General features: G+C 30.8%; 1 protein-coding gene across 2 annotated transcripts in view; it reads right to left on the reverse strand.

Moving 5' to 3' along the window:
- The window catches only part of LOC129976026 (retinaldehyde-binding protein 1-like), a 38882-nt gene extending 13829 nt beyond the window's left edge, over positions 1-25053 (reverse strand). Inside the window, exons 1-2 of one of the 2 annotated variants that reach the window (XM_056089361.1) lie at positions 24974-25053; positions 6537-6739 (exon numbers count right to left, since the gene is read on the reverse strand). In XM_056089361.1, the coding sequence (XP_055945336.1) occupies positions 6537-6684 (148 nt within the window). In that variant the 5' untranslated portion in view covers positions 6685-6739; positions 24974-25053. Of the gene's footprint in view, positions 1-6536; positions 6740-16552; positions 16575-24973 lie in introns of those variants that run through there. The other variant, XM_056089363.1, reaches the window with a different exon arrangement.
- Between the last annotated feature and the right edge of the window lie 1124 nt (positions 25054-26177).

The following is a 26177-nucleotide window of genomic DNA, read 5'->3' on the forward strand; positions in this document are numbered from 1 at the left end:
AGTTCAAGTGGTTTATAGAGTCTTGTATTCAGTACTTTGAATTTTGTCTGTATTATATATTTTTTAATTTACCAAATGCTGGCTGAAGTCTAGATTGACTTGTCACCTGGTGGCGGCATTTTTCACCGACTTTTATGAAATTTAGCAGGTATTTGGGCTAGATAAGAGTAGATCTCGATTATAAATCTCGCTTATTGCATTTGTTTTGAAAGTTTCTAATGGCCTGTTTTCTACAAATTATTCATATTTTGTAGTTAAGGCTAGTAATATTTTAATATATGTTGTGTAATTGTCTAAAATTTATTAATTTTAATTAATGTTCTCATAAAATGTATTAGTCTTAGTTTCGGATATTTGTACCCATTACCTATTATCCAGAGGAATATCTCTCTAGCTCATAACGTATATTATAAAATTGAAGAACCCTTTATAAAAATGAAATTGACTTATGCCTAGCAAAATTTGAAATTTTGTCCAAACTCTTTTCATTCATTTTGTTTATTCCTAAAGAGGATACAGCATTTTACTAATAGTTTTAGCGGAAAGAAGGCATATTAAAATGTTTTTCGTACACTTTTCCATAAGGTGCAAAGCTTCATGCTTTTATCTTAAAAGTCAAATTTCATTACTTAGACTTTATTTTAATACCTCTGTGTGATGTTTGAGCTAAACTTTATTTATAATTTTCAGGGTTAATAAACATATCACGACGAATTATTAAAAGGGCATAATCAGAAACGAATAACGCATTTATTAAGTGCTATTAAATTTTAAAAATAATCAGATATTACATTGAAGTTCTTAAAAACGTGTTCCAAATGAACAGCTTCGATATATACAAAACACTTTCTGAGCAATGCTTGCACATATTTCGAGTTTATGTTTTGTGATTTCAAGACATGATTTTTGATATTCGTCGACAAATATCTACAGATTGCCAAAGCCAATTCATCCTTTAGTTCAAACATATTGCTAATCGAAACTAGTATATCGGAACCAAACAAAAAAACTTCTAAAGGGGCAACACATTTATAAAAAAATTTCACTGATGATGTCCCTCTTCCACGGAGAATGGATTTTTAAGTTCCAAAAGTGACAGATTCCAAGATTCGTATTTCTCTTCTGATTAAAGAAACATTCGACTATCCAAATTGCATTTCTCAGAAAATAGGGATTTGATTTTACCTTAAGTGAGAGCCTAATTTAAAATTTCAGGCATCGGATTTGTAGATGACCATGTAAATCTTGCACTAGCCCATTGACTCCATTGATAATATATGAATGCACGTTATTAAGTTAAAATATTCTCTGGACTGCCGGTTATGGAAGGTTTAATTCTGGAGTGACTATGCAATTTTTGACCATATAATTCTTGTGCCAGTCAGTTGACTCCAATAATAGTGTACGAATGCCAGTTATTATGTTGAAATATTCTCTGATTACCGGCTATAGAAAGTATAATTCTGGACTGACTATTCGTACACTGCATAAGGATATCTAGCAAAGGTATTTCTAATGTACTATTATAACATGGCACAGAAAGTAATAGTTAAATTTTAAAATAATATATTGGCCATGAACGTGAGGAAAAGTATATATTTATTGAATCATAAGTTTATTCATCATTTATTAATTCGAAAAAAAATATCAAAAGGCATGTTTATCATTATTTATTAATTCGAAAAAAACATATCAAAAGATAAACATTTAATTTATTGGTCAAAAATTCATTGTATCTCCTTCAAAGTAATCTTTCCTTCCTGAAGGATGACTTTGCCGTGTCGTTCTTTCTACTGTTGCCATTTCTCCTTCAATATGTGGCTCAAATAGCGTTCGATACCGATTCCCTGTTACGATATCACTCAGTTTCAATACCTCATATTATAACACGCCGAACTGATCCCACCAAATGTACAGTTTAACGTACAATCGAAAACGTCGTTTGCTAAACAGTCACAAAAAATTCGTACATTATCTATCTCAAAATAAAGTTTATGGTTTGTATTAAATGATTACTAATGTCAATCGCTTTATTTGAATCCCAGATTCTACGTAATAAAGTAGATGTTATCAACAAAAGCAAGAAGCTAACAACCATTTTTTCAATCGACACCTTTTTTTATTTATGGAATATTACAACGGCGTTGCCACTTTCGCCAAATTAAAAAAATTGTAACAAAGTTGCCTTCACTTAAAATTTTGAGTTACAAACTTAAATACAACAATTTTGAAGATCAAAAATTTTTCCTATTAATGGTACTAATGTTTTAACCAGCAAATTAAATTTCTATGTTTAATAAATTTTTCAAAAAAAAAAAATATTTTAACCATATTTTTCAGAAATTTATTTCTGACAAAATAAAAATAATCCCACAATCTGATCACAAAATAAAAATTTCCCATGTACGAGAACATTACGCGTGCATGGGAAAAAATTAGCTTTTATCAACGAGTTGCCATCACATTGACAAAAACTCAAATAAAAAAAAAGTTAAATATTACTGCAAAGGAAATAAATATGGAATATCATCTTTCTAAAAAGTAAATGCAAAATATAACATAACGGTGACTTTAGCCGCAGTTTTCTTCAAATGGAATCAGTAAATCGAAACTTTACGCTAATGATGATAATTTGACTGACATCTTTGGTGAAGAATAAATTTATGATTCTAATACAAATTCACTAACGTCGTGCTGTCGATATGTTGACGATCTATTTCAACCTACGCTTACCACTGCTGCCATCTATCGAAACCCGGCGGAAGTAAAGTTGTTCACTTAATAAAGATACTATCTCTGGCAATCATCTGCCGTTGAAATTTTTCTATAAAGAGACAGATGGAATGTAATAATGGATCGATTCACACAAGTCATAATAAAGAAATTAATGATATAGCATATTAAATTTAGTGAATTGAAGAGTATATATATATATATATATGATTATTTACAGAATTTCGATCTATTGTCAAACATGAGAGTATATGTATTCATGCATAACTGAATAAAGTGAAAGAAATTGATAGTGTGCAAAAAAATTCGCAATTGTAAAAATTCGCTTTGCAAATAATATTGAGACTGAAATTTATTAAATATTCGTTTCTGCATTGTTTTTAATTTGAAGGCTAAATATTTAATTTTACCTTTCTGTTTCTAAAACATATTTTTACTTTCGTTATTATACGTTTTTATTTCGTTTATTATACGTAGTATAGAGAAAATATTATAAAATTCGAACTCGTGATTTTGACGATTCACAACGTTTTAGAGCTCCTTGAATTCGAAAAACACATTTTTCGAAGATATCCGTCTATTTGTCTGTGACAAAGATAACTGAAAAAAGTTTTGAGTTAGATGAATGAAATTTGGTATACGGTCTTTACACCAAATTTGTAGATTTCTGTCAAATTTTGAGTAAAATCCGCTTAGGGGAAGTCTGTTTGTTGTTTGAATATAATTTAACACCATAATTGCAAAATTAATAGAGGTAGACAGAAAATTCTGTATAATTCGGAAAAAAAAAAAAAAAAATCCGGAGACAATCATTATACAAAAATGAAAATATATTAAAAAAATTCGATAAAATTCGGAAAAAAATCGGAGACAATCATTATATAAAAATGAAAATATATTTAAAAAAATTATTACAATAATAACTTATTTAATGCTTTCATATCTACGCCTTACACTTCTCTAATACTTTTTAAATTTTTTTCTTAAACTCCAAACTTTCATAAAACTTATTATTTTTCTTTTTAATATAATGATAAAAATGTTTTTTTTTCTTTCAAAAATTAAATTGTATGTATATTGTTTATTTCTTAAGATATTCATTACGCCTTCCTAACTTTTCCTCTTTTTTTTTTCTTTTTACCTTTCATCGATTTTTGATTTGATTTTCAAATGCTTGACAAAAGAATGAACAATTTTCAACACATTTATAAAAGCTATTATTCAAAAAAATACTTTTATATTATTTATTTCCTAGTTTTTTTTAAATAATATTCTTTGGAACTTTAAAATGATGTAAATGACCTAAACCGTATCCGGGAATAGAACGTAGTCAAACTGGCACCGCTATGTTGTGCACAAACAAATGTAACAATTCAACTGGCATTCTTTAAGCTTACATCGGAACCTCGGTGAAAAAATCGTTAAGTTCAAGGCATTGCAGGACCTGAGAATGCCAAGTTTGAAACCTGATTGCACTAAAGATCTGTCAAATATGTACACGTTAAATCTGACATCATCAGACAGATGGCCTTCTCTTGACTTAGAGAAGGGTGGCTGCTCAGATGTCATCCTCGTCATCTGATCTTGAATTCAAATTTACAAGGTCCGCCCCCAAATAAGTCTAGTGTTTCTTCGAAACGGAACATTAAAAAAATTAATTAAACCAAACTTATGTTCGTATCTATATTCTGAATAGTCATGCAAAATTTCAACACGAAGAAATTACTTTCTATAAGTGATCTAGATTTCAACGAATAAATATTCTAGTTTGTACATAATTTATCAGATAAATAGTCGAGTTTGTGTTAATAATATTCTTATGCTAAAAATAAACTTAAATTTATAGTCTTTTCGTGTTAGTCTTAATTTCTTACATAAAATAATTATTTCCAATAGAAATAATATTTTTTTTATCAAAGATTATTTTTCTTCTTCAGTACAAAGCCGAGATTTCTTCAGTTTGATAGAAATAATTTAAGTAAGGTGGAATGCTGTTTATATTTATAGTATGTTTCAATAATGAATTTTTATGATTAAGTTTTATCTTAAATTTTTAATTATATTGTTGATATTTTATAAGAATTATTGAAATCTGTTTTTCAATCTATAACCTATTTCATAATTTACGGTTACATATATTATAATGGATAAAAAAATCATTATTTTTTAAAAAATATTTCTAGATGCCTTTATTTTTGTGTTGTTAATTTTTAATTAAATTAATGCTCCAATGGATAATTCATTCAGAACTTATTAAAGTATATTATCAAAAGGAATCGATAATTATTTTTAGAAAATTTGAATTTTAATACATAGCGAAGTGAATATATATTTAAGAAAAAAACTTGAATTTGGGAATTAACTGCGTGACATAGGTAACCAATAGGAACGGAAAATTAATTTTTCAAATGATACTATAACCTTCAGACATTTTTTTTGAGAGAGAGGGACTGCAGCTAAGCTCCAAAATTGTAAAATACTCCGCCAAATCAGCTGACTTTTGTTAAATTTATGTTCATATTCAAAATGGTCGCATAAATTTTAATAAGAAGAAATTACCTTCTTTTAATATTTTAAATTTATAAGAATAGATATTTTAATTCGCACTCTAAGCTATGTATCTACAAGTGTATCAAATATTCTAATTTGTATTAAGAATCTTCTTGTTTTAGGGATAAATATTTTAATTCTAATCCTTTCATAATATTTTCAACGTCTTACTCTCATTTACCTCTTTATTATAAAAAAATGATAGAAGTTAAAACGAAATGGAAAAACTAGCCATTTTAGTACAGAAGTAAAAAAAAAAAAAAAAAAAAAAAGAAAAAAAAAATAAAAGAGAGAAGTCAAAACGAAATGGAATAACCTGGCATCTTGGTACATATGTAAAAAAAAAAAAAAAAAAAAAAAAAAAGATATAAGTCGTCAAAACGAAATAGAAAAACCTGGCATTTTGGTACAAATGTTTAAAAAAAATTTAAAAAAAAAAAGATAGAAGTCAAAACGAAATGGAAAAACCTGGCATTTTGTTAGAAATGTAAAAAAAAAAAAAAAAAAAAAAGGAGTATTTTTGTTAATTCTAATCACATCTTCGAAAAAATGGTATCGATGGCTTAGATTGGCTTAAAAGGACAGGTTAGTGCCGATAGACAAACTGATTAACCGAATTAATTAATAGAGTTAGTTAACTACCATCTCGAAATTCTTCCATTTCTTATATCAAAATTTTTAATAATTCGATTCAGTAGGCCGTTTTAAGCATGTATATCAAATTTCATTCCGAAACTCGCAGTAGTTCTTGAGATATACTTAATTTTGTTTTCTAAAAACTCCACCCAAAAAGAGACAACCTACAGGAGACTATATTAAGTAAATCTCAGCCTGTTGAAAATTTCTTATTAACTAATTAAAGAGAAAAGATTAATTAAATATTTTTATAGTCAATCTGTCTATAATTAAATTTTATATCCTCTGAGTGAAAAAAAAAATAACACATTCGTTTTTTTTTAAAAAGAAAAAAATATTCATATTAAATTAAAACTCCTTGATCAGAAAATAAATTTAATATTTAAGGAACTGCATTATTATATTGGCCGATAAAGCTTGAGCTTCACGAAGAGTAGATCTATAAATACATATATATATTTATTATACAGTCCCTTAAAAAATGGGAGTTGCAAATCTCACTTTTTATTTTCAACATTGAAAAAAATGAAACATGCTAATTTAAATAAAAGCATTTAAACAGAATAAACCTGATTTGGGATTCTGAAGGAAAAACAAGTTTAAAAATGTTCTCACACCTGATAGCAAATCCTTAAGTTTATTCAGTTCTATTTCTCTTGCTTCTGCAGATTCGTTCAGCTCTTCCAGGGCCTTTTGGTAGAAACTTGTTGGCAGATGATCCACGTGGTACGGGTAGCATTTTTGATCGTGGATTTCCTTACTCATAATGACATGGGGAACACACACACACACTTTCGAATCTACTAATCCTTTTCTTGATCTGTTACAAGGAAATAAAAACTTCTTTTAATCAGAATATGCAAAATTTAAGATTGTTATTTAAAAACTAGAACGATGATTAGATAAAACAATTTTGGAAAAAATAAAATGAATAAATAAATAACCTTTTTTAAATTTGATATCTGAAAGTAACGATAACATTTTTTCAACTTCGGTCAAAGTTTGTCGTAATCACATCTTTTCGCCGATGATGCTGATAATAAAGCAAAGGATTTACGTTACGTTATGCCTCTCAAATTTTCATTTATTTGCGTGGAGACCAAGTATTTTGCATTTATGAAGATAATGTGGAGCATGGGGTTAATTTATTTTGAAGAAATGGGTATTATTTTCACACCAATACATGAGAGTTCCCTGCTTATACTATAAAACACGACCTGAGCTTAAATATTAACTGTATGCTTTAGGTATGGAATATCAATCTTTGGGTGAATCTATCATACGATCTTTGGCGATTTTAATAGGAAATTAATTACTGGAAATGGATGTCGTTTGATACAATTCAACAACTTACTGGGATGAAACAGAATTGTATTTCTTCACTTATAGATTTAAAATGAATTTTGGAATCAAGTCCTTAACTCGTCGAGTATTTGACGGTTTGTTTATTTGAGCATTAATACGTATTCTTAATATCGTAACAGTAGATCTACATGAAATTTCTGACCCTGTTGTTCAAGGAGAAGACAGTTAAACTAAATGCTCTGCTCCTTCTGTTAAATTTACTTCGAAGACAAAAAATATTACGAATCAGAAGCACAAGAAAAAATCGACAGGAGAAACTTTTTCTTCGGTTTTGATTTATATATCAATGGCTTGTACTAGATGCATGAAGAGCCTTAGTGCCTGTTTGTTTGTTTCTTATGGCACTTGCCACTGACAAGCCCGCTGTTACGAAGACAGCGATTTAAGCTTGAGGGGGACGTCTCTTATTTTTTATAGCAGCGCCAACTAGGGCCAAGAGTACGACTTTGCCACTCACACATCATTCATTCGCTTGCACAACCCCTTTTTACAGGAGGGCACATTCACACATCTCACAGATAGAACAACAGAAGAACAACCATGCCCAAACCGGGACTCGAACCCGGGACGCCCAGATCACGGGGAAGACGCGCTACCCCTATGCCAGGACGCCGGCCCTTAGTGCCTAATCGCTTCTACTCAGTTTGAGGTTGCTAGTAGCAGAGGGGAAAAACAGAAGTATTTCACTATTGGTGCGTCAGTTGAGTAGGAAAAGGATTGCTTATATGCGCTTAAGATGAAAATTGAAGCAGCTATTTAGATGCAATTTAAATTCCTGCAGGACTATTGAGGTTTAAGTGACAAAGTCCATTCAGTAATATTTTCCATTGCAGTGGGTACACTTAATTTGTTCCTTGATTGTGGGATTTTCATGAGTTTTCTATGATTAAAAAAATTTCTTGAAAGTAACTTGATGAAATCGAGTTCTGGAGTTTTAAGATCTCTTTGTAAAATATCATTCCGTATAAACGAGGGAGCATTCGTAATGGTATGATATATTTTATTTTGTAAAACTTGATTTTGTTTCCGTTGGTTTTAGTAGCGATTTCACAAATTTGAACAGCATAAATGAGGATAAACCTTAGAACTTGTTTGTATAATAATATTTTATTCTTTAGAAAAAAGAGGGGAGGGGGACGTCTTTAGTGGAATAATAAGGTGACTTTTAGCCCAAAACTTCTTTTTGCTATTGTTGATACGGCTTTTAAAAGAGAGTTTATTGTCTAGGATCAGTCCTTTATATTTCACTTCTTCTTCCCCAAGACAGATTATCCTCAAATAATGTGAAATGGTAGTTCAATTAACATTGCATTCCAGTTATACTGTAGCGTCACCATACTTTGAAAATGGAACTAGCAATGAATAAGTCAAACTGGTGTGATGAAAAACGGATCCAATATCTGCTTTCGTAACAATGATATAAGCAATAATTAGGAATTGACTGTATTTTTATTATAACTAGCGGTTTCCTTAGCTGCCGTTTTCCGAACATGACGCCATGAGTCTTTTCCGTACTGATGGCAATACGCCATTTCGTGCACAATATTTCAATGTTTAGGAGTCCTTTTTGAAGTGTTTTTATGATAAAATAATGCTACTGCCCTGCGTAAGGATAGCAGTGTCATCTGTAAAGAAGTTTGTAATGAAGTTGTTCTTGGGAAAGTCAGCTGTAAAGATGATATTAAGTTGATTACTAAGATTTATATATCGGTGGTTTTGAAACAGAATTATATTGAGGAAGCCACATTTTATAGGACTAAGTTGAAAGTATTTTCTTAAATGAGTGGCAAATTTAAGATGATTTTGTGAGAAGCTGGAATTTTTGTCATTATTTATATGCTTCAATGTTAAGAATTGAAAATTCAATGTTATCAAGATATTGTTACGAAATTTCCGCTTCCGTTTGGATAGTGGAAGTGATATGGTGTGGAGAACGCTCAATCAGCAGGCGGCAGTAGAAAAAAACAACAACGACGTTTATTTACACGAAGACACACATGACAGCACAAAAACGACAACTATATACAGCAGAGACGAACACAGTAGCACACTTCAGTAGATAGCAGCACACGAAGCGGATAGACAGAATCCAGCAGGAGAGGGGTTCCTGGGAGCTTCGCTCTATAGTCTCTCCAACGGCTGACCTTCTCGCTTTAGCTGCCGACTCGCTTCTTCTCACACGACTTCACTTACACCACTTCTTCGCAGCTTGAGAGTACCTGTCATTTATAGTTACGGGGGGCGGGTCTAGAATCTTCCAGACGAATCAGGACGACTCTGGGTGTATCTCGGTTCCTACTGGAGGGATCGCGAAACTTCTCGAACTTTCCAGTATGATCCATTTTGTCGCCAAAGTCGCCAAATGGTCGCCAAGTTAGTCGTCAAGCTCTGAATTCATTGACGCTCGGCACGCACAGGACAGATCGTACATCCTGTCTTTCTTACGATGGCACTACTCGTACTGGGAAGCAAAATTACAGATTTGTAACAATATTTTGAAGCAAACAGTAAGGGCAATTAGTAAGTTTTAAATAAATTAGCGACCGTTGGTGACCAGTTTGTTCGCCTATATTATTAACTTTTTAAGCAGTGAAATAATTCATTCGGAATGCATTTTAAAAAAATTTCTATATGACGCCACTGAAAGATATGAATATAGTTTAATCTATCTACTAAAAATCACTTGGACTCTTTTTTTTTAAATGCTTATTCTATGAAATAAAAGCAAAGTTGGAAATCCTATTTAGGAAGTAATGTCCAAAGAAGGCAAATTTATAATTTTAATTTTTAACATCGGCAAAATTAAGCCACTGAATGTTCTTTTTTTAGGGCTGAGTTTGAATTTCATAGCATTGTTTAACATTAAAATAAAAATTAATTAAAAATTATTAAAAATAAAAAGTATAGAAATGAAATTGATGTCATTTAAAAAGTAATTATTTTTGAATTTTAAAATAATACAAAAATAAAGTTTTTGGGAATAATAGTTATGAATGATATGAACACCAGTTTTCATACAAGTCACGACGATTATCCATCTGTCGACAATTTGCCGACAATTGGGTCCATTTTCGCGCCCAATGAAAGTTTTATTCGACGCTTCTTGACTTCCTTTATACATTCTTTTCTCTGAGTGAATGCAGTTTCTAGTGACCTGGCAAGCCCACACTCGAGAAATTCTAATTATATTTTGAAGCTCCATTAGTTACTTAGTTCAGCGAAATATAGGATTTAGTGCAGCTGTAAATCGTTCAATTAAGCAATTTGTAATCCTTGTAGGATGCTTTGTTTACGTTTGCCTCTTGTTATTAGACAATAAGTAATAAAAATGATCTTTGTGGCATTTACCTTAGCGTTTTATACACATTGAATATTCAATAATAATTTTATACAATCTGTATCAATAGGCCTTTAACAATCAGTGCTTCAGATGGAAATAATTTGTTTATAGTTAGTTAATCTTTTGTTTAATATTTTCTTCCGATATTAGTATAGATTTTTCTGGTTGTGATCCAACAAATGTCTTTATTTGTAGGTGCTAGTGTTTTTTATTATGTTCCTTTTGAATATGTTAGCCTAAAAGAAAAACGAACGGTAGAGTTTATCAGCGTTTTGAGTGTTTCGAAATGCATACAATGTTCTTCGTAGTTGAGATAACTCAAGAAAGATAACAGTGTTGCGCAACTGCTGAAACTAATTTTCCATATATTGGAAATTACTTTCTCGGTAGTTCAATAAAGGCAAAGTGATATTTGTATGCAAGTAAAAAAAAAAAAAAAAAATTGAAACAATGCTAAAAGAGCACTAATGCTTATAAGCTGGCACACACATGCTATGTATGGCGATATACATCGTTCAAGACGCTCTAAAAGACGGAAAGTGCATTAGTGCTACCAAATTAAATAGGTAGCTGTTAGCTTTAACAATATTGTCTTCATTTCCAACTCACTTGAATGTGATTGATTCATTGGTCAATCAAATGCAAGCCTGGGACTTGGATTGGTTCATTGGTCAATCAAATACAAACCTGCAACTTGGATTGGTCGATTGGTCAATCCAATACAAACCTGCGATTCGGATTGATTTACTAGCCAACCAAATACAAACCTGGGACTCGGATTGATCTACTCACTCTAAACCGACACTTTACGTATAGAAATTATCTATTGGAATATCGAGTGCAAGCCTTAATCAACAGTATTCATCATCGCCTGTGAGCAATTGAAAACCAGAAATATTTCAAATAGCCAAGCCTTGAATTAAATTAAATAAGATCAATAAAATGAATCATGATGAGTAAAGTATTAGTTTGAATCTATCTCCGGCGAAACAGAGCAATAAAGCTAGAATATTTCATTTTCAATTCAACTCTGGATAGCTGATTTTATTTCATGGTCAGTGCTTTGATCAGGCAATCTAAGCGGTTCAGATTCGTGTAATAATTTAGTTTTGTATCTAATGTCTATATATATATAAATGAATGAATGTCTGTCTGTACTCGATAGATTCAAAAACCATACATCTAATCGCTTTGAAAACTTGGGAAATTATTAGGTATATCCCTAGGAAGGTTTTTGAATTTTTTTTAAAAAAAATCAGAGTTGGGGTTCTAGGTGCTCCCGAACAAATATCCCAAAAATATCAAAATAACATTTAATTAGTAATATTTGTTAAAAGTGTAACCATGAATAAATTGAAAAATTAAATTTTTACTCATTGAATTTACTTTTATAAAGCAAAAAATAATAGTTGTAATAAAAATATAAATCACAAGGTTAGTTGTTGTTGTTTCTTATGGCACTTGCCATGGACAAGCCCGATATTCGAAAACAGTCGCTTTAAGCCTGAGGGGGAGCGCCTCTGGTTTCTATAGTAGCGCCATCTAGGGCCAAGAGAACGACATAGCTACGCACACGTCACAACCCTTCTTTTTAGGGGGCGGACTTCATTCACGCATTTCATTCACTCAACCATAGATCGTAATTTAGACCTGAATCAGAGAACGATCACACCTGATCCAGTACCCCCCAGTGGTATTACTCTCGACATGGAGGACTTTGTGACCACGACAGATTTAATGCGCGTCAGCCACCAAGCACGCGGGGAAGCTTCGGCTGGCGGGGTTCGAACTCGCAACATAAGGGACCCGAATTCGAAGCTCAACCAACCAGGCTATCCCGGGAACAAGGCTAGTAAGATATTGAATCGTTCTACTTATATTTTTTCAATTATTGTTTGAAAATGCAGTAAAAAAACTTTTGAAATTATTAATACGAGAATAAATTATTAATACATGAATAAATAAAAATATTATTGATTTCCAGCTGAAGAAAATAATTGGAAATACGTTTTATTTAACACCACAATTATGCCACCAAAGCGAAGTGCCATTGGTTGATCTACAAATCAAGCAAAAAGGAGAAGAGAAGAACGATCTTCAGAAACAAGTGAGCAGAGAAAAACTAGGCCAGAAAGAGATCGAAATCACACTGCTTTTGCTCGATCATTAGAAATGGCTCACATGGACAGCTGTACGTTGGGTGTTCACGAGTTGGAAAAACATCTAATTTATTTGTTCTTGCACCAGATAGGAAAACAAAAAATTTTGTATATTTACAAGCACTAATAAGATAAAGTTCACCATCAATCATCAAATATCATTCATTTCATGATGATATTTAATAATTACAAAATTATTGTTCGATTGAAATTTGTTTGCAGTATTGTTTAATATCACAAGTGAAGAAGCATGTTTATTCTACCATCAACCATGTATATCTATGTTTTGTACATATGTTATATTCAAATGACATATATGTAGGGATAATTTTATTGTTAATTTTCATTTTGATGTATTGTATACATTTGATCATTAATAAATTATGTTTGAAGTATCAAAACTGCCTTTTTGTTCAAACACAGAAAAGAGTGAACGGGTACAGCTAGTATATATATATATATATATATATATATATATATATATATATATATATATATATATATATATATATATATATATATCTTATAAAAGTTCCACTAAGTTTTTGAAGCATGTTTATTCTACCATCAACTATGTAATCTATGTTTTGTACATATGTTATATTCAAATGACATATATGTAGGGATAATTTTATTGTTAATTTTCATTTTGATCTATTGTATATATTTGATCATTAATAAATTATGCTTGAGATATCAAAACTGCCTTTTTGTTCAAACACAGAAACGTGTGAACGGGTAAAGCTAATATATATGTATATCTTATAAAAGTTCCACTACGTTTTTGAAGCCTGTTTATTCTATCATCAACTATGCAATCTATGTTTTGTACATATGTTATATTCAAATGACATATATGTAGGGATAATTTTATTGTTAATTTTCATTTTGATGTATTGTATACATTTGATCATTAATAAATTACGTTTGAGATATCAAAACTGCCTTTTTGTTCAAACACAGAAACGTGTGCACGGGTAAAGCTAATATATATGTATATCTTATAAAAGTTCCACTACGTTTTTGAAGCCTGTTTATTGTACCATCAACTATGTAATCTATGTTTTGTACATATGTTATATTCAAATGACATATATGTAGGGATAATTTTATTGTTAATTTTCATTTTGATCTATTGTATATATTTGATCATTAATAAATTATGCTTGAGATATCAAAACTGCCTTTTTGTTCAAACACAGAAACGTGTGAACGGGTAAAGCTAATATATATGTATATCTTATAAAAGTTCCACTACGTTTTTGAAGCCTGTTTATTCTATCATCAACTATGCAATCTATGTTTTGTACATATGTTATATTCAAATGACATATATGTAGGGATAATTTTATTGTTAATTTTCATTTTGATGTATTGTATACATTTGATCATTAATAAATTACGTTTGAGATATCAAAACTGCCTTTTTGTTCAAACACAGAAACGTGTGCACGGGTAAAGCTAATATATATGTATATCTTATAAAAGTTCCACTACGTTTTTGAAGCCTGTTTATTGTACCATCAACTATGTAATCTATGTTTTGTACATATGTTATATTCAAATGACATATATGTAGGGATAATTTTATTGTTAATTTTCATTTTGATCTATTGTATATATTTGATCATTAATAAATTATGCTTGAGATATCAAAACTGCCTTTTTGTTCAAACACAGAAACGTGTGAACGGGTAAAGCTAATATATATGCATATCTTATAAAAGTTCCACTACGTTTTTGAAGCCTGTTTATTCTATCAGCAACTATGCAATCTATGTTTTGTACATATGTTATATTCAAATGACATATATGTAGGGATAATTTTATTGTTAATTTTCATTTTGATCTATTGTATATATTTGATCATTAATAAATTATGCTTGAGATATCAAAACTGCCTTTTTGTTCAAACACAGAAACGTGTGAACGGGTAAAGCTAATATATATGTATATCTTATAAAAGTTCCACTACGTTTTTGAAGCCTGTTTATTCTATCATCAACTATGCAATCTATGTTTTGTACATATGTTATATTCAAATGACATATATGTAGGGATAATTTTATTGTTAATTTTCATTTTGATGTATTGTATACATTTGATCATTAATAAATTACGTTTGAGATATCAAAACTGCCTTTTTGTTCAAACACAGAAACGTGTGCACGGGTAAAGCTAATATATATGTATATCTTATAAAAGTTCCACTACGTTTTTGAAGCCTGTTTATTGTACCATCAACTATGTAATCTATGTTTTGTACATATGTTATATTCAAATGACATATATGTAGGGATAATTTTATTGTTAATTTTCATTTTGATCTATTGTATATATTTGATCATTAATAAATTATGCTTGAGATATCAAAACTGCCTTTTTGTTCAAACACAGAAACGTGTGAACGGGTAAAGCTAATATATATGTATATCTTATAAAAGTTCCACTACGTTTTTGAAGCCTGTTTATTCTATCATCAACTATGCAATCTATGTTTTGTACATATGTTATATTCAAATGACATATATGTAGGGATAATTTTATTGTTAATTTTCATTTTGATCTATTGTATATATTTGATCATTAATAAATTACGTTTGAGATATCAAAACTGCCTTTTTGTTCAAACACAGAAACGTGTGCACGGGTACAGCTAGCATATATATATATCTTATAAAAGTTTCACTACGTTTTTGAAGCATGTTTATTCTACCATCAACTATGTAATCTATGTTTTGTACATATGTTATATTCAAATGACATATATGTAGGGATAATTTTATTGTTAATTTTCATTTTGATGTATTGTATACATTTGATCATTAATAAATTGCGTTTGAGATATCAAAGCTGCCTTTTTGTTCAAACACAGAAACGTGTGAACATCTAGTATATATATATAAATCTTATAAAAGTTTTTGAACTTAGTGGAACTTTTATAAGAAATCTGTTTTAGCATACTTTTGATTTGAGAAGTAAGATTGGATATTAATGCTTGGTGAAGAGGTCATAAAAATTAAAGTATTGCAGTAAATATTTGTTATTTGTTAGGGCATCTTCAAATCTTCCACCAAAAATGACAAATTGGACTAAATAGATTTCTTACGATTTCAATAACTATTAAATCAGAATAACAAAAACCAAAGAAAAGTAGAGTTGACACGGGGAAAAAATAATTTACACAAAACTACAAAACGAATTTTACAGCAACAAAACAACACAAACGAATTTTATTGTGTGTTTATTGTAAATTACAACACAAAACCAATTTCACGACAACAAAAGCAAGGTCAAGATTAGCACTTCATCTTGACTAATGGGGTGTGATTTAAATCTTTCTGATAGAGAATAGATTTATTGATGCAAGAGAAAAAATTACCGGTACTACCGTACTTTTCTTATTATGCATGCACTCCATCGTAAGTCGAATAGTGAGTCTTATGTTGCTGGTAAGTCGATTAGTGAGTTATTACCAGCTGGGCCTGTGCATTTCTCAAAAATTTGGTCATTGCTATGGTAAAACCTTCATATAGTGCCTCAATAATTATCTGAATGTCTTATAGTTTATTCTACATTTATTAATTGTGTTTTGCTAATTTGATTACTTAAATTTATATTAATTAATTCCAAAGTTATAAGTCTTTAAGTACTAAGGTCTGTAACAATGGATTTATATCGATATTATATTCAACCTGGAATCAAAAGATTTTCATAGCAAATGTGAAAAACAAACATGCATATATGAAGATATTCCAAATCTACTTACTAAAAGTGGGCCATGGCTGCTGGATGTGAAAGTACGTACAACATTGATAACTGTTAACTCTTCTCAACTTTCTTTATGTACAGATAATATGTAGCTACAAAGATGTATAAGTCGTTCAGCTAAAGATACTGTGAACTATTCCTCGGTCATCATGAGTGAAAATTCTCTGTGATATTTTTTTGTAGAATTTCTAAAAAACAAAAAACAAAAACAAAAAAAACAAAACAATGTGAATATGCGCCATCACATCCAATGGCGATCAGAAATTTCAATGCCTTTGTTTCAGTTGCTTTGAGATATTGTTTTGTGAAAACTGATTTATTATTTCGATATGCTTTGAGTAAGCGACAAAGATGTATAAGTCGTTCAGCTGAAGAGAATGTGAACTATTCCTCGGTCATCATGAGTGAAAATGCCCTGTGATATTTTTTTGTGGAATTTCTAAAAAAACAAACAAAACAAAAAAAAACAAAAAAAAAAAAAACCCCAAAAAAAACAATGTGAATATGCGTCATCACATCTAATGGCGATCAGAAATTTCAATGCCTGTGTTTCAGTTGCTTTGAGATATTGTTTTGTGAAAACTGATTTATTATTTCGATATACTTTGACTAAGCGACAAAGATGTATAAGTCGTTCAGCTGAAGAGAGTGTGATATATTGTTCATTCACCATAAATGAAAAAGTTCTGTGATATTTTTTTGTGGAATTTCTTTAAAAAAAATGTGCATTTGCGTCATCACATCCAATGGCCATCGGAAATTTCAATGCCTGTAGCTCATTTGCTTTTGAGATTTTTGACAGAGATATTATGCAGATTGTTTCGTGGAAACTGCTCTATTATTTTAATATACTTTAATTAAGCAAAAAAAAAAAAAAAAAAAAAAAAAGCCAAGACAATATAATATTGTTACGAAATTTCCGGGGTTCGTTTGGATAGTGGAAGTTATATGGTGAGAAGAACGCTCAATCACCAGGCGGCAGTAGAAATAAAACAACGACGTTTATTTACACGAAGACACAGCACAAAGACGACAACTATATACAGCACAGAAGACGATTACCTTCAGCGGAGACGTGCAGCAACCACAGGAGCATACACAGCAGCATATAACAAGACTCTCTACTGCAGACAGTAGCGCACAGCTTAGTTCAGCACTAGCTTCACTCAGTCGCTGCTCCGCTTATCCCTGGAAGACCAGTTCTTCACCATCGATTCCGACTACTCTCTCCGGTCTGCTTCACGACTCAATTCATCGTCACTCAGCAGCTGCGGGTGCTTCCTTTTATAGGTCTCAGGAGGCGGGGCTAGAAGCCTCTCAACCAATCAGAAACGTTCGAGGCGTATCTCCGTTCCTATTGGACGGATCGGGAAAATTCTCAATATTTCGGGTATAATCTATTTTGGCGCCAAAATCGCCAAATTTCGCCAGATAGCCAAATGGTCGCCAAGCTCTGGGACCTCCTACGGAACCAACTATGCTGGGAAGCAGCATCACAGGTTCGTAACAATATTAATGATGCAACATTGAAAATTTGAATGTATAATTTCTAGAATGATATAAATATTATTTGAAGAAATACAGCATCCTCTGACAGCGGTTGAAAATTACGAGGTCCGCCCCAAAATAGCCCTAGTGTTGCATGGAAACGGAATGTTAATATAACTAAAATTAACTAAACTCGAATAAATACAGCTTTTACTTGTTACGCAATAAACGTAAGTAATTAACGCATTCATTTGATCCTGAAAATAGTTATCATATATGAATGATGTTTGTGTAATGAATAATATTGTTACGAATCTGTGATGCTGCTTTTCAGCATAGTTGGTTCCATAGGAAGGAAGGCCCAGAGCTTGGTGACAAACTTGGCGACGAATTTGGTGACTTTGGCGCCAAAATAGATTATACTCGAAACATCGAGAATTTTCCCGATCCGTCCAGTAGGAACCGAGATACGCCTCGAACGTTCCTGATTGGTTGAGAGGCTTCTAGCCCCGCCTCCTCAGACCTATAAAAGGAGGCAGCCGCAGCTGCCAGAGTAGTCGTAGTCGGAAGCGACAGTGCAGAGTAGTCGGGATCGACGCTAAAGAACTGGCCTTCCAGAGATTAGCGGAGCAGCGAAGGAATCAAGCCAGTGCTGAACTAAGCTGTGCGCTACTGTCTGCAGTAGAGTCTCGTTGTATGCTGCTGTGTGTACGTCTCGGCTTGAAGATAATTGCCTTCTCTATGCTGTAAATAGTTGTCGTCTTTGTGCTGTCCTGTCCTATCTTCGTGTAAATAAACGACCTTGTTTTTTTTCCTACTGCCGCCTGCTGATTGAGCGTTCTCCACACCATATAACTCCCACTTTCCAAACGAACCCGGAAATTTCATAACAATATTATCAGTCTGATTTCTGATGTCGAGAGTGTATGCTCTGCAGTTAAATTAATCACCTCTGAATTTCAAATCTATTGAAATTATGAAAAAGTGAAACTTTTTAAACTATTGATACTTTTGGGTTTTAATATTCACTAAGATTTAATTTTATATAACGGATTAAATTATTCACTTTTACTTCAAAATGAATAAGATGCACTTAATAATTTGAAATTCAAATTATTCCCAAATTTACTTTTTAAAAAATAAGCATAGATCTAATAATTAGCAATGAACATTTAAAAAGCTTGTCCATTTATATTTATTTACATTTTTCGCTAATAGAAATAAATCGTTATCATAGATGGATAAATAATCAAATACAGCAAAATAAGGCAGCGCACGATGAATTATATTTTATAGAAAAAAACGTCAATAAAAAAAATGAAAGAATGATCAAAGCATGGTATTGACAAAAAAGTAACAATTTATTGAGGGAATTTAAATTGCAACTATTTTTAAATATTTATAAATGTAAAGAATAAATATTTCTTTATGCAGGATATAAGACTTGAGTTATTATTGATGTATTTATTCGAATAGAATCTGAACTGTGAATTTAAACTAACCTCATCCTTATCAATCATTAAAGAAAAATAAATATATATTTAGTTATATATTTTCCTCGATAGATATCGCAGTCATTTTAACTATCTATTGAAAAAAATCTGTTGTCTACAGGGAAATAGTTAATAATAAACACAGTGAAAAGAATTAAAAATGCACGAGTATTCTATTATGCAGAAAAAGGAAAAATTGAAAAATATTACATTTATGTCGCTATTGAGGAAACGCTTATGACAATTTTGACTTTAATAATATTCTAAGACAACTAACAAGGATTTATAGTATACATAATAATGCTTCACTTTAATTCTCTCAAGTTTAATTACTGGTTTAAAATATTCTAAAGTAGTTATGACAAGGAAATTGCTGAAACCGAACCGAAAATCGAAATCAGAAACCAGGCAGAAAGGAAACTCTATTCAAAAGGGAACAAAGGGAAAAGGAAAGGGAGGCAGAAAGGAAACTCTATTCAAAAGGGAACAAAGGGAAAAGGAAAGGGAGGCAGAAAGGAAACTCTATTCAAAATAAAAGTTTGGAATGCTATTGAACTCAAATTCATTACAATCCTGAATTCGAAGTATATGTTTTCATAGTTAAAATGAACTGATGTAAGCTATAAATTATTAAATAAAGAAACTGAAAATATTAGAAAATCTGGAAATACATATTGAAATTCCTTCTCTTGATTCTTTCAAGTAACAACATTCTGACATGCAAATTGCATCTTGTTTCAAATTTTTTTTATGTAAACTAGTATTAAGGATCTCTCTTTCTTCTTTTCCTGTAGATATTACAAGAACAGCAGACATATCATTAGATTAGAAAGAGGTAACATGGAAGATAACTGCTCATATATTATTTTTTCATTCTCTATACATTTGAAAAATGGAATGGCAATATTCTGAATTAGATGTATATGTCAATTTTTCCCATCAATGAATTAACAAATTATGCAAGAAAAATCCCGACAACTTTCAATTTTTTGTTACTGTAGTAAATGAAAACTGGTATTTTATTCTAGCTATTTTCATCAGTCTGTTACGAATCTGTAATGCTGCTTCCCAGCATAGTTCGTTCCATCATCGGAAAGAATGTTTTACAGTCATCTGTATTGGACAGAGTCCGGTGTCGCGTCGGAGGTTCCAGAGCTTGGCGACAAACTTCGCGACCATTTGGCAACTTTGGCGCCAAAAGAGATTATACCCGAAACACAGAGAATTTTCCCGATCCGTCCAGTAGGAACCGAGATACGCCTCGAACGTTCCTGATTGGTTGAGAGGCTTCTAGCCCCTCCTCCTGAGACCTATAAAAGGAATAGGCTGCAGCTGCTAGGGCAGAGTAGTCGGAATCGACGGTAAAGAACTGGCCTTCCAGAGAAAAGCGGAGCAGCGACGGAGTGAAGCTAGTGTTGAACTAAGCTGTGCGCTACTGTCTGCAGTAGAGTCTGATTGTATGCTGCACGTCTCGGCTGAAGATAATCGTCTTTTGTGCTGTATATAGTTGTCGTCTTTGTGCTGTCCTGTGTGTCTTCGTGTAAATAAACGTCGTTGCTTTATTTTCTACTGCCGCCTGCTGATTGAGCGTTCTCCACACCATATAACTCCCACTATCCAAACGAAAACGGAAATTTCGTAACAAGTCTGTAAAAAGAATATCAAAGAATGTTTATTTTTCTTCCTGACCGTCTGATTGATATTTCCTTGCATTTTGTTATGTGCAACTATTACAGAAAAAAACGTGATTAACCGCATTTTTAAAAATGCAATGAAGATTGCTAAAACGGCTAAAAAAATCACACCTGATATCAAAGATAGCACAAAATACACTCTAGTAAACAGGCATATTGCACGAACGAGAAGAAAGGTTGATGATACTTTTCTCTGGAGCAAAAGTTTCCAAATATAGATTACTTGTATAACTATATTTGTGAGCGGAGAGATTCTGTTTCTCTGCCCATGTGTATGTGAAAGTGATAATGCAAAAACGCAATAGGCAGAGTGAATGAAATTTGGTATATAATCTTGAGTATGAAATTATTTTAATACTATTGTATAAATTAGATTCAATAGGAGGGATGAGGAGATTATTTGATTCCCACCACCACGACGGCTACTGCCGGCGTCCTGGCATAGGGATAGTGCCTCTTCCCCGTGATCTGGGCGTCCTGGGTTCGAGTCCCAGTTTGGGCATGGTCGTTCTTCCACTGTTCTATCTGTGAGATGTGTGAATGTGGCCTCCTGTAAAAAGGGTTTGTGCAAGCGAATGAGTGATGCGTGAGTAGCAAAGTCGTACTCTTGGCCCTAGTTGAAGCTACTATAAAAACAAGAGACGCTCCCCCATCGATTTAAAACAGCTGTCTTCGTGACAGCGGGCTTGTCCATGGCAAGTGCCATAAGAAACAACAACTACGGCTACTGGTTCGAATCCCATTTTCACCAAAGATCGTACGTTTATGTGTACTTCCACATGCAAATCAAACGTGTAGGGTCAATTTGTAGAATAAGCATGATCCTGGAGAGGAAGACACTTGCTTGCACAGGTATCATTTTTATCGTTTGATCACGTTTCAAAATTAAAACATCAATTCTAAAATTCTAAAATTCAGTAATGTCAGTTTAAACGTAGAAAAATATAAAACGAAGTTGGAAGTCTGACAGAAAAGTCTTTTTTAAATATTCAGAATTTCAGCTCTATATACCATGTGCAATCGCATATAAATATTTTTTATTATTAATCACACTGTTTTAAAGATTAAACATTTAACATTAAAATTTCAAAACATAAAACATGCAACATTTCTTATTACTAAAACATTTAGAAATATTACAACTCTATAGAATAAATAAATAAGTAGAATAATTCGAATTTCAGACTATGTATTTCTTTTACTTATTTTTTTACTATCTTGTGACTGACTCTTACAAACATCTATCAAAAATTTAAAATAAGGAAAAGCGTGATTTATTTGTTAAAATTTACCTGAGAGGATATATTTTTAAAATCTTTCCTCAATAAAGCAATATAAAATCTCTAAATAATACTATCGATAAAATAAATTTCTTTTGCAGCACTCAAATTGAAAGAATTAGTGATAAAAAACAGCAAATTCTGTCATTTACTATCGCAAACGGGAAATATACTCTGAAAAACATTTTAATCTTTAAGGAAATATTAATTTCATAAGCTTTCACTTTTTAAATTTCGCTGTATTCAAATTTTTTGCATTGTGTCCATTCATCTGTCAACGAGCAATAAATGAGCAATAGTTAAAATTTCCTTTTTTAGAATAATTTAAATTCAACATAATACTTGAATTCTAAGATTTATTTATAATTATTAGGTTTATATGAAAGCAGTGATCCAAAATTAATTATTTTCATTCTTGAATTAAAATAGTTTACTGTCTTTTGTATTTTTTTTGAGTAATTTTTTTTCTTTGAGATGTATCGAAAATCGATCAAACCCAAGATTTTTTCCTTCTTGAACCTGATAGTAATCATAAGTCTGATAATATTGAAATTTAGCAAAGCTGATGAAAAAAAAATCATTCAAAATGTTTGATAAAGCAAACGCTTAGACCTTGAGCCATCAAATTTACGTTTGAGCAATTTGAGCAGTTTTAAAATTTAAATTATATAAAAAGTTAAATCAAAGTGTTAATACTTTTTCCCAATAATTTTGAAATATATTATCACACTATCAATCATTTTGAAATAAAAAAAAATTCAATTGCATTAATTTTATTTTGATATAATGTTTTCCCCAATTTTAATAAATTTTTAGAAATGCAATTAAATATATTTTACCATGCGTTTTCTTACTTTAGTAACGGCGTTTAAAAACAAAAACATTGCGGCGATATGAAATTTTTTTTGTGTGTGCACACTTTATCATTCTAAAATGATGAATATATTTATTTTTAAAATTATTATCTAGAGATACGGTCAAGGTAAAACATTGACTGATGTTTTGGAAGGAAGCTGTATTGTTATTTTAATATTTTCTGATAATGGCATTTCTACATACTAGATACTTGTAATTTTTTTCTTATCATTTCTGCCTTAATAGAAACGTATAGATAATAAAGTACGATATATCAAACGATAATAAAATAAGATATATGAAACAAAATCGGCATTCATTAAAATTAAGATAAATTTTTACCAGAGCATGATTTTTGCAATTTAAAATCCTTTTGATAATTAAAATTCAATGTATCTCAAAATATAGCTGAATGTATTTTATGGCCACGCCAAATCGTTAAAATTGTAAAATATGTATTTATCAAATTATATAGCAATTACAATTTTATTTCAAATAAAATGACGTGAAGTTTTTACAAAAAGAGGTGAAAATATTTTAACAACAGCTCATATAAAATCTCTCTCTCTCTCTCTCTCTATATATATAGATATAGATATATATATATAAAAGAAAAAAAATTATAAAATATTTAAGGAAAAAAATTATATAAATGAAAAATAAGAATGTTCTATTTAAAGCTCATAAATTAAAATTAACTTTAGACGCTGAAAGTATATTAAAAATCCCAAAATCTTAACAATTAAAATTTTATAAATTAGATACATATTGGGAATATTTATAAATATAACAATTACAATTTTATTTCAAATAAAAAATATCCTAAAATGACGTGAAGTTTTTACAAAAAGTGGTGAAAATATTTTAACAACAGTTCATATGGGATCTATATATATATATATAATTACAGAAATAATGTTTAAGAAAAAAATTATATAAATGAAAAATAAGAATGTTCTATTTAATGCTCATAAATTAAAATTAACTTTAGACACTGAAAGTATATTAAAAATCCCAAAATCTTAACAATTAAAATTTTATAAATTATATACATATTGGAAATATTTATAAATATAACAATTACAATTTTATTTCAAATAAAAAATATACTAAAATGACGTGAAGTTTTTACAAAAAGTGGTGAAAATATTTTAACAACAGTTCATATGGGATCTATATATATATATATATAATTACAGAAATAATGTTTAAGAAAAAAATTATATAAATGAAAAATAATATTGTTCTATTTAATGCTCATAAATTAAAATTAACTTTAGACACTGAAAGTATATTAAAAATCCCAAAATCTTAGCAATTAAAATTTTATAAATTATATACATATTGGGAATATTTATAAATAGTTACTCCTAATTTCATTTAATGCAATAATTGGTTAAACCCATTTACTCCTTTTACTTATAGCGCTAAACATCAAATTTTTAAATTTATCAAAAGAAATGTTCTGTCCAATATGCAAATTTTACTAAAAAATCGTTATTAATTCATTTTTTAATTAAATAGTAGAATAAAAGAATAAAAAACGACGAAAATTCTAAAATTTGCTAATCAAAAATAGAATTTACTTTATATTAAAAATAGAACTTACTTTATATTAAAATATCTTTATATTGTATGCTAGTGCGCTTGAATAAGGAAAAGAAAACGTTTGGCTATTTATATCCAAAGCCATTCAACACAATTGAAGAAACTGATTAGAATACAACTTCTTCATAAGGAAATGTTTTTAAAATACCAATACAATAATAGTTTCCTGATGAGATGCAGTTGACCGTCAAAGCCAAGGTCTTCATAGTTATTCCATTGACATGTAACGGAAAATATTGAGCATTGCAATAAATCAGGGGTCGATCACGATCGTCGGTGGACCGTCAAGACATTTTGAGGTGACCGCCTTTACTAAGCCCTAAGACGCGCATACTAAACATATTTATGGAACACCGAAAAAAAAAATTCAAAAATATTTCTGGCGAGTTGTTTATAAACGGAGATACATTAAACAAAGAGAAATATTACGATGAAATAATAAAACTTCATTCCGAATTTGAGGGACGTTTTGAAGAATTTACTAGATTAGAACCAATTGTTACATTCATATATTACCCATTTGGCAACGTTGATATGGAATAAATAAATAAAAATATAAATGATATGTTTTTAGATTATCTTTTTACTGCAATATTTCCCTTAGAAATACATATAATTTTTATATTCTGAAATTATTTATAAAAGTTACATTTACTATATGCCGGCGACCTGGCCTAGGGATAGTGCATCTTCCCCTGATCTGGGCGTCCCGGGTTCGAGTCCTGGTTCGGACATGGTTGCTTTCTACCCTGTGTTCTATGTGTAAGGTATGTGAAAGCGTCCCTCCCCCCTTGTTAAAAGAGGTTATGCAAGCGAATGTGTGTGTCATCTTTATACGAGCTAGAAGTCTGACTTCTGCCCTTGGGTGCCCAGGGGGCTTTGTCCTCCTAAGCTACTGCACACTCGGCTTAAATCGCTCACAGTTCGTCAGCGGGTTTGTAAAGGGCCATAAGAAACAACAACATTTGCTATATTGGGATTACCTTGCTACTTGGGATTTTTGAATAAATATTTTCCATGTTTTCATAAGATCCATTAATTCATTGTTTGAGAATGAAGTTTCTAAACCAATTAGAATCGCGTCCTTTTCTAAAGTAATGTGTTTAATTTCTAGAACTATGCCCATATAACAATGATTCAATCCTTTTTTAATATTTATTAATTAATCTTTCTAAACATTTGTCTTTCTTTTTGTGATGAGAAAA

The sequence above is a fragment of the Argiope bruennichi genome, chromosome 7 (genome assembly GCF_947563725.1).
Source record: "Argiope bruennichi chromosome 7, qqArgBrue1.1, whole genome shotgun sequence".
Lineage (NCBI taxonomy): Eukaryota > Metazoa > Arthropoda > Arachnida > Araneae > Araneidae > Argiope > Argiope bruennichi.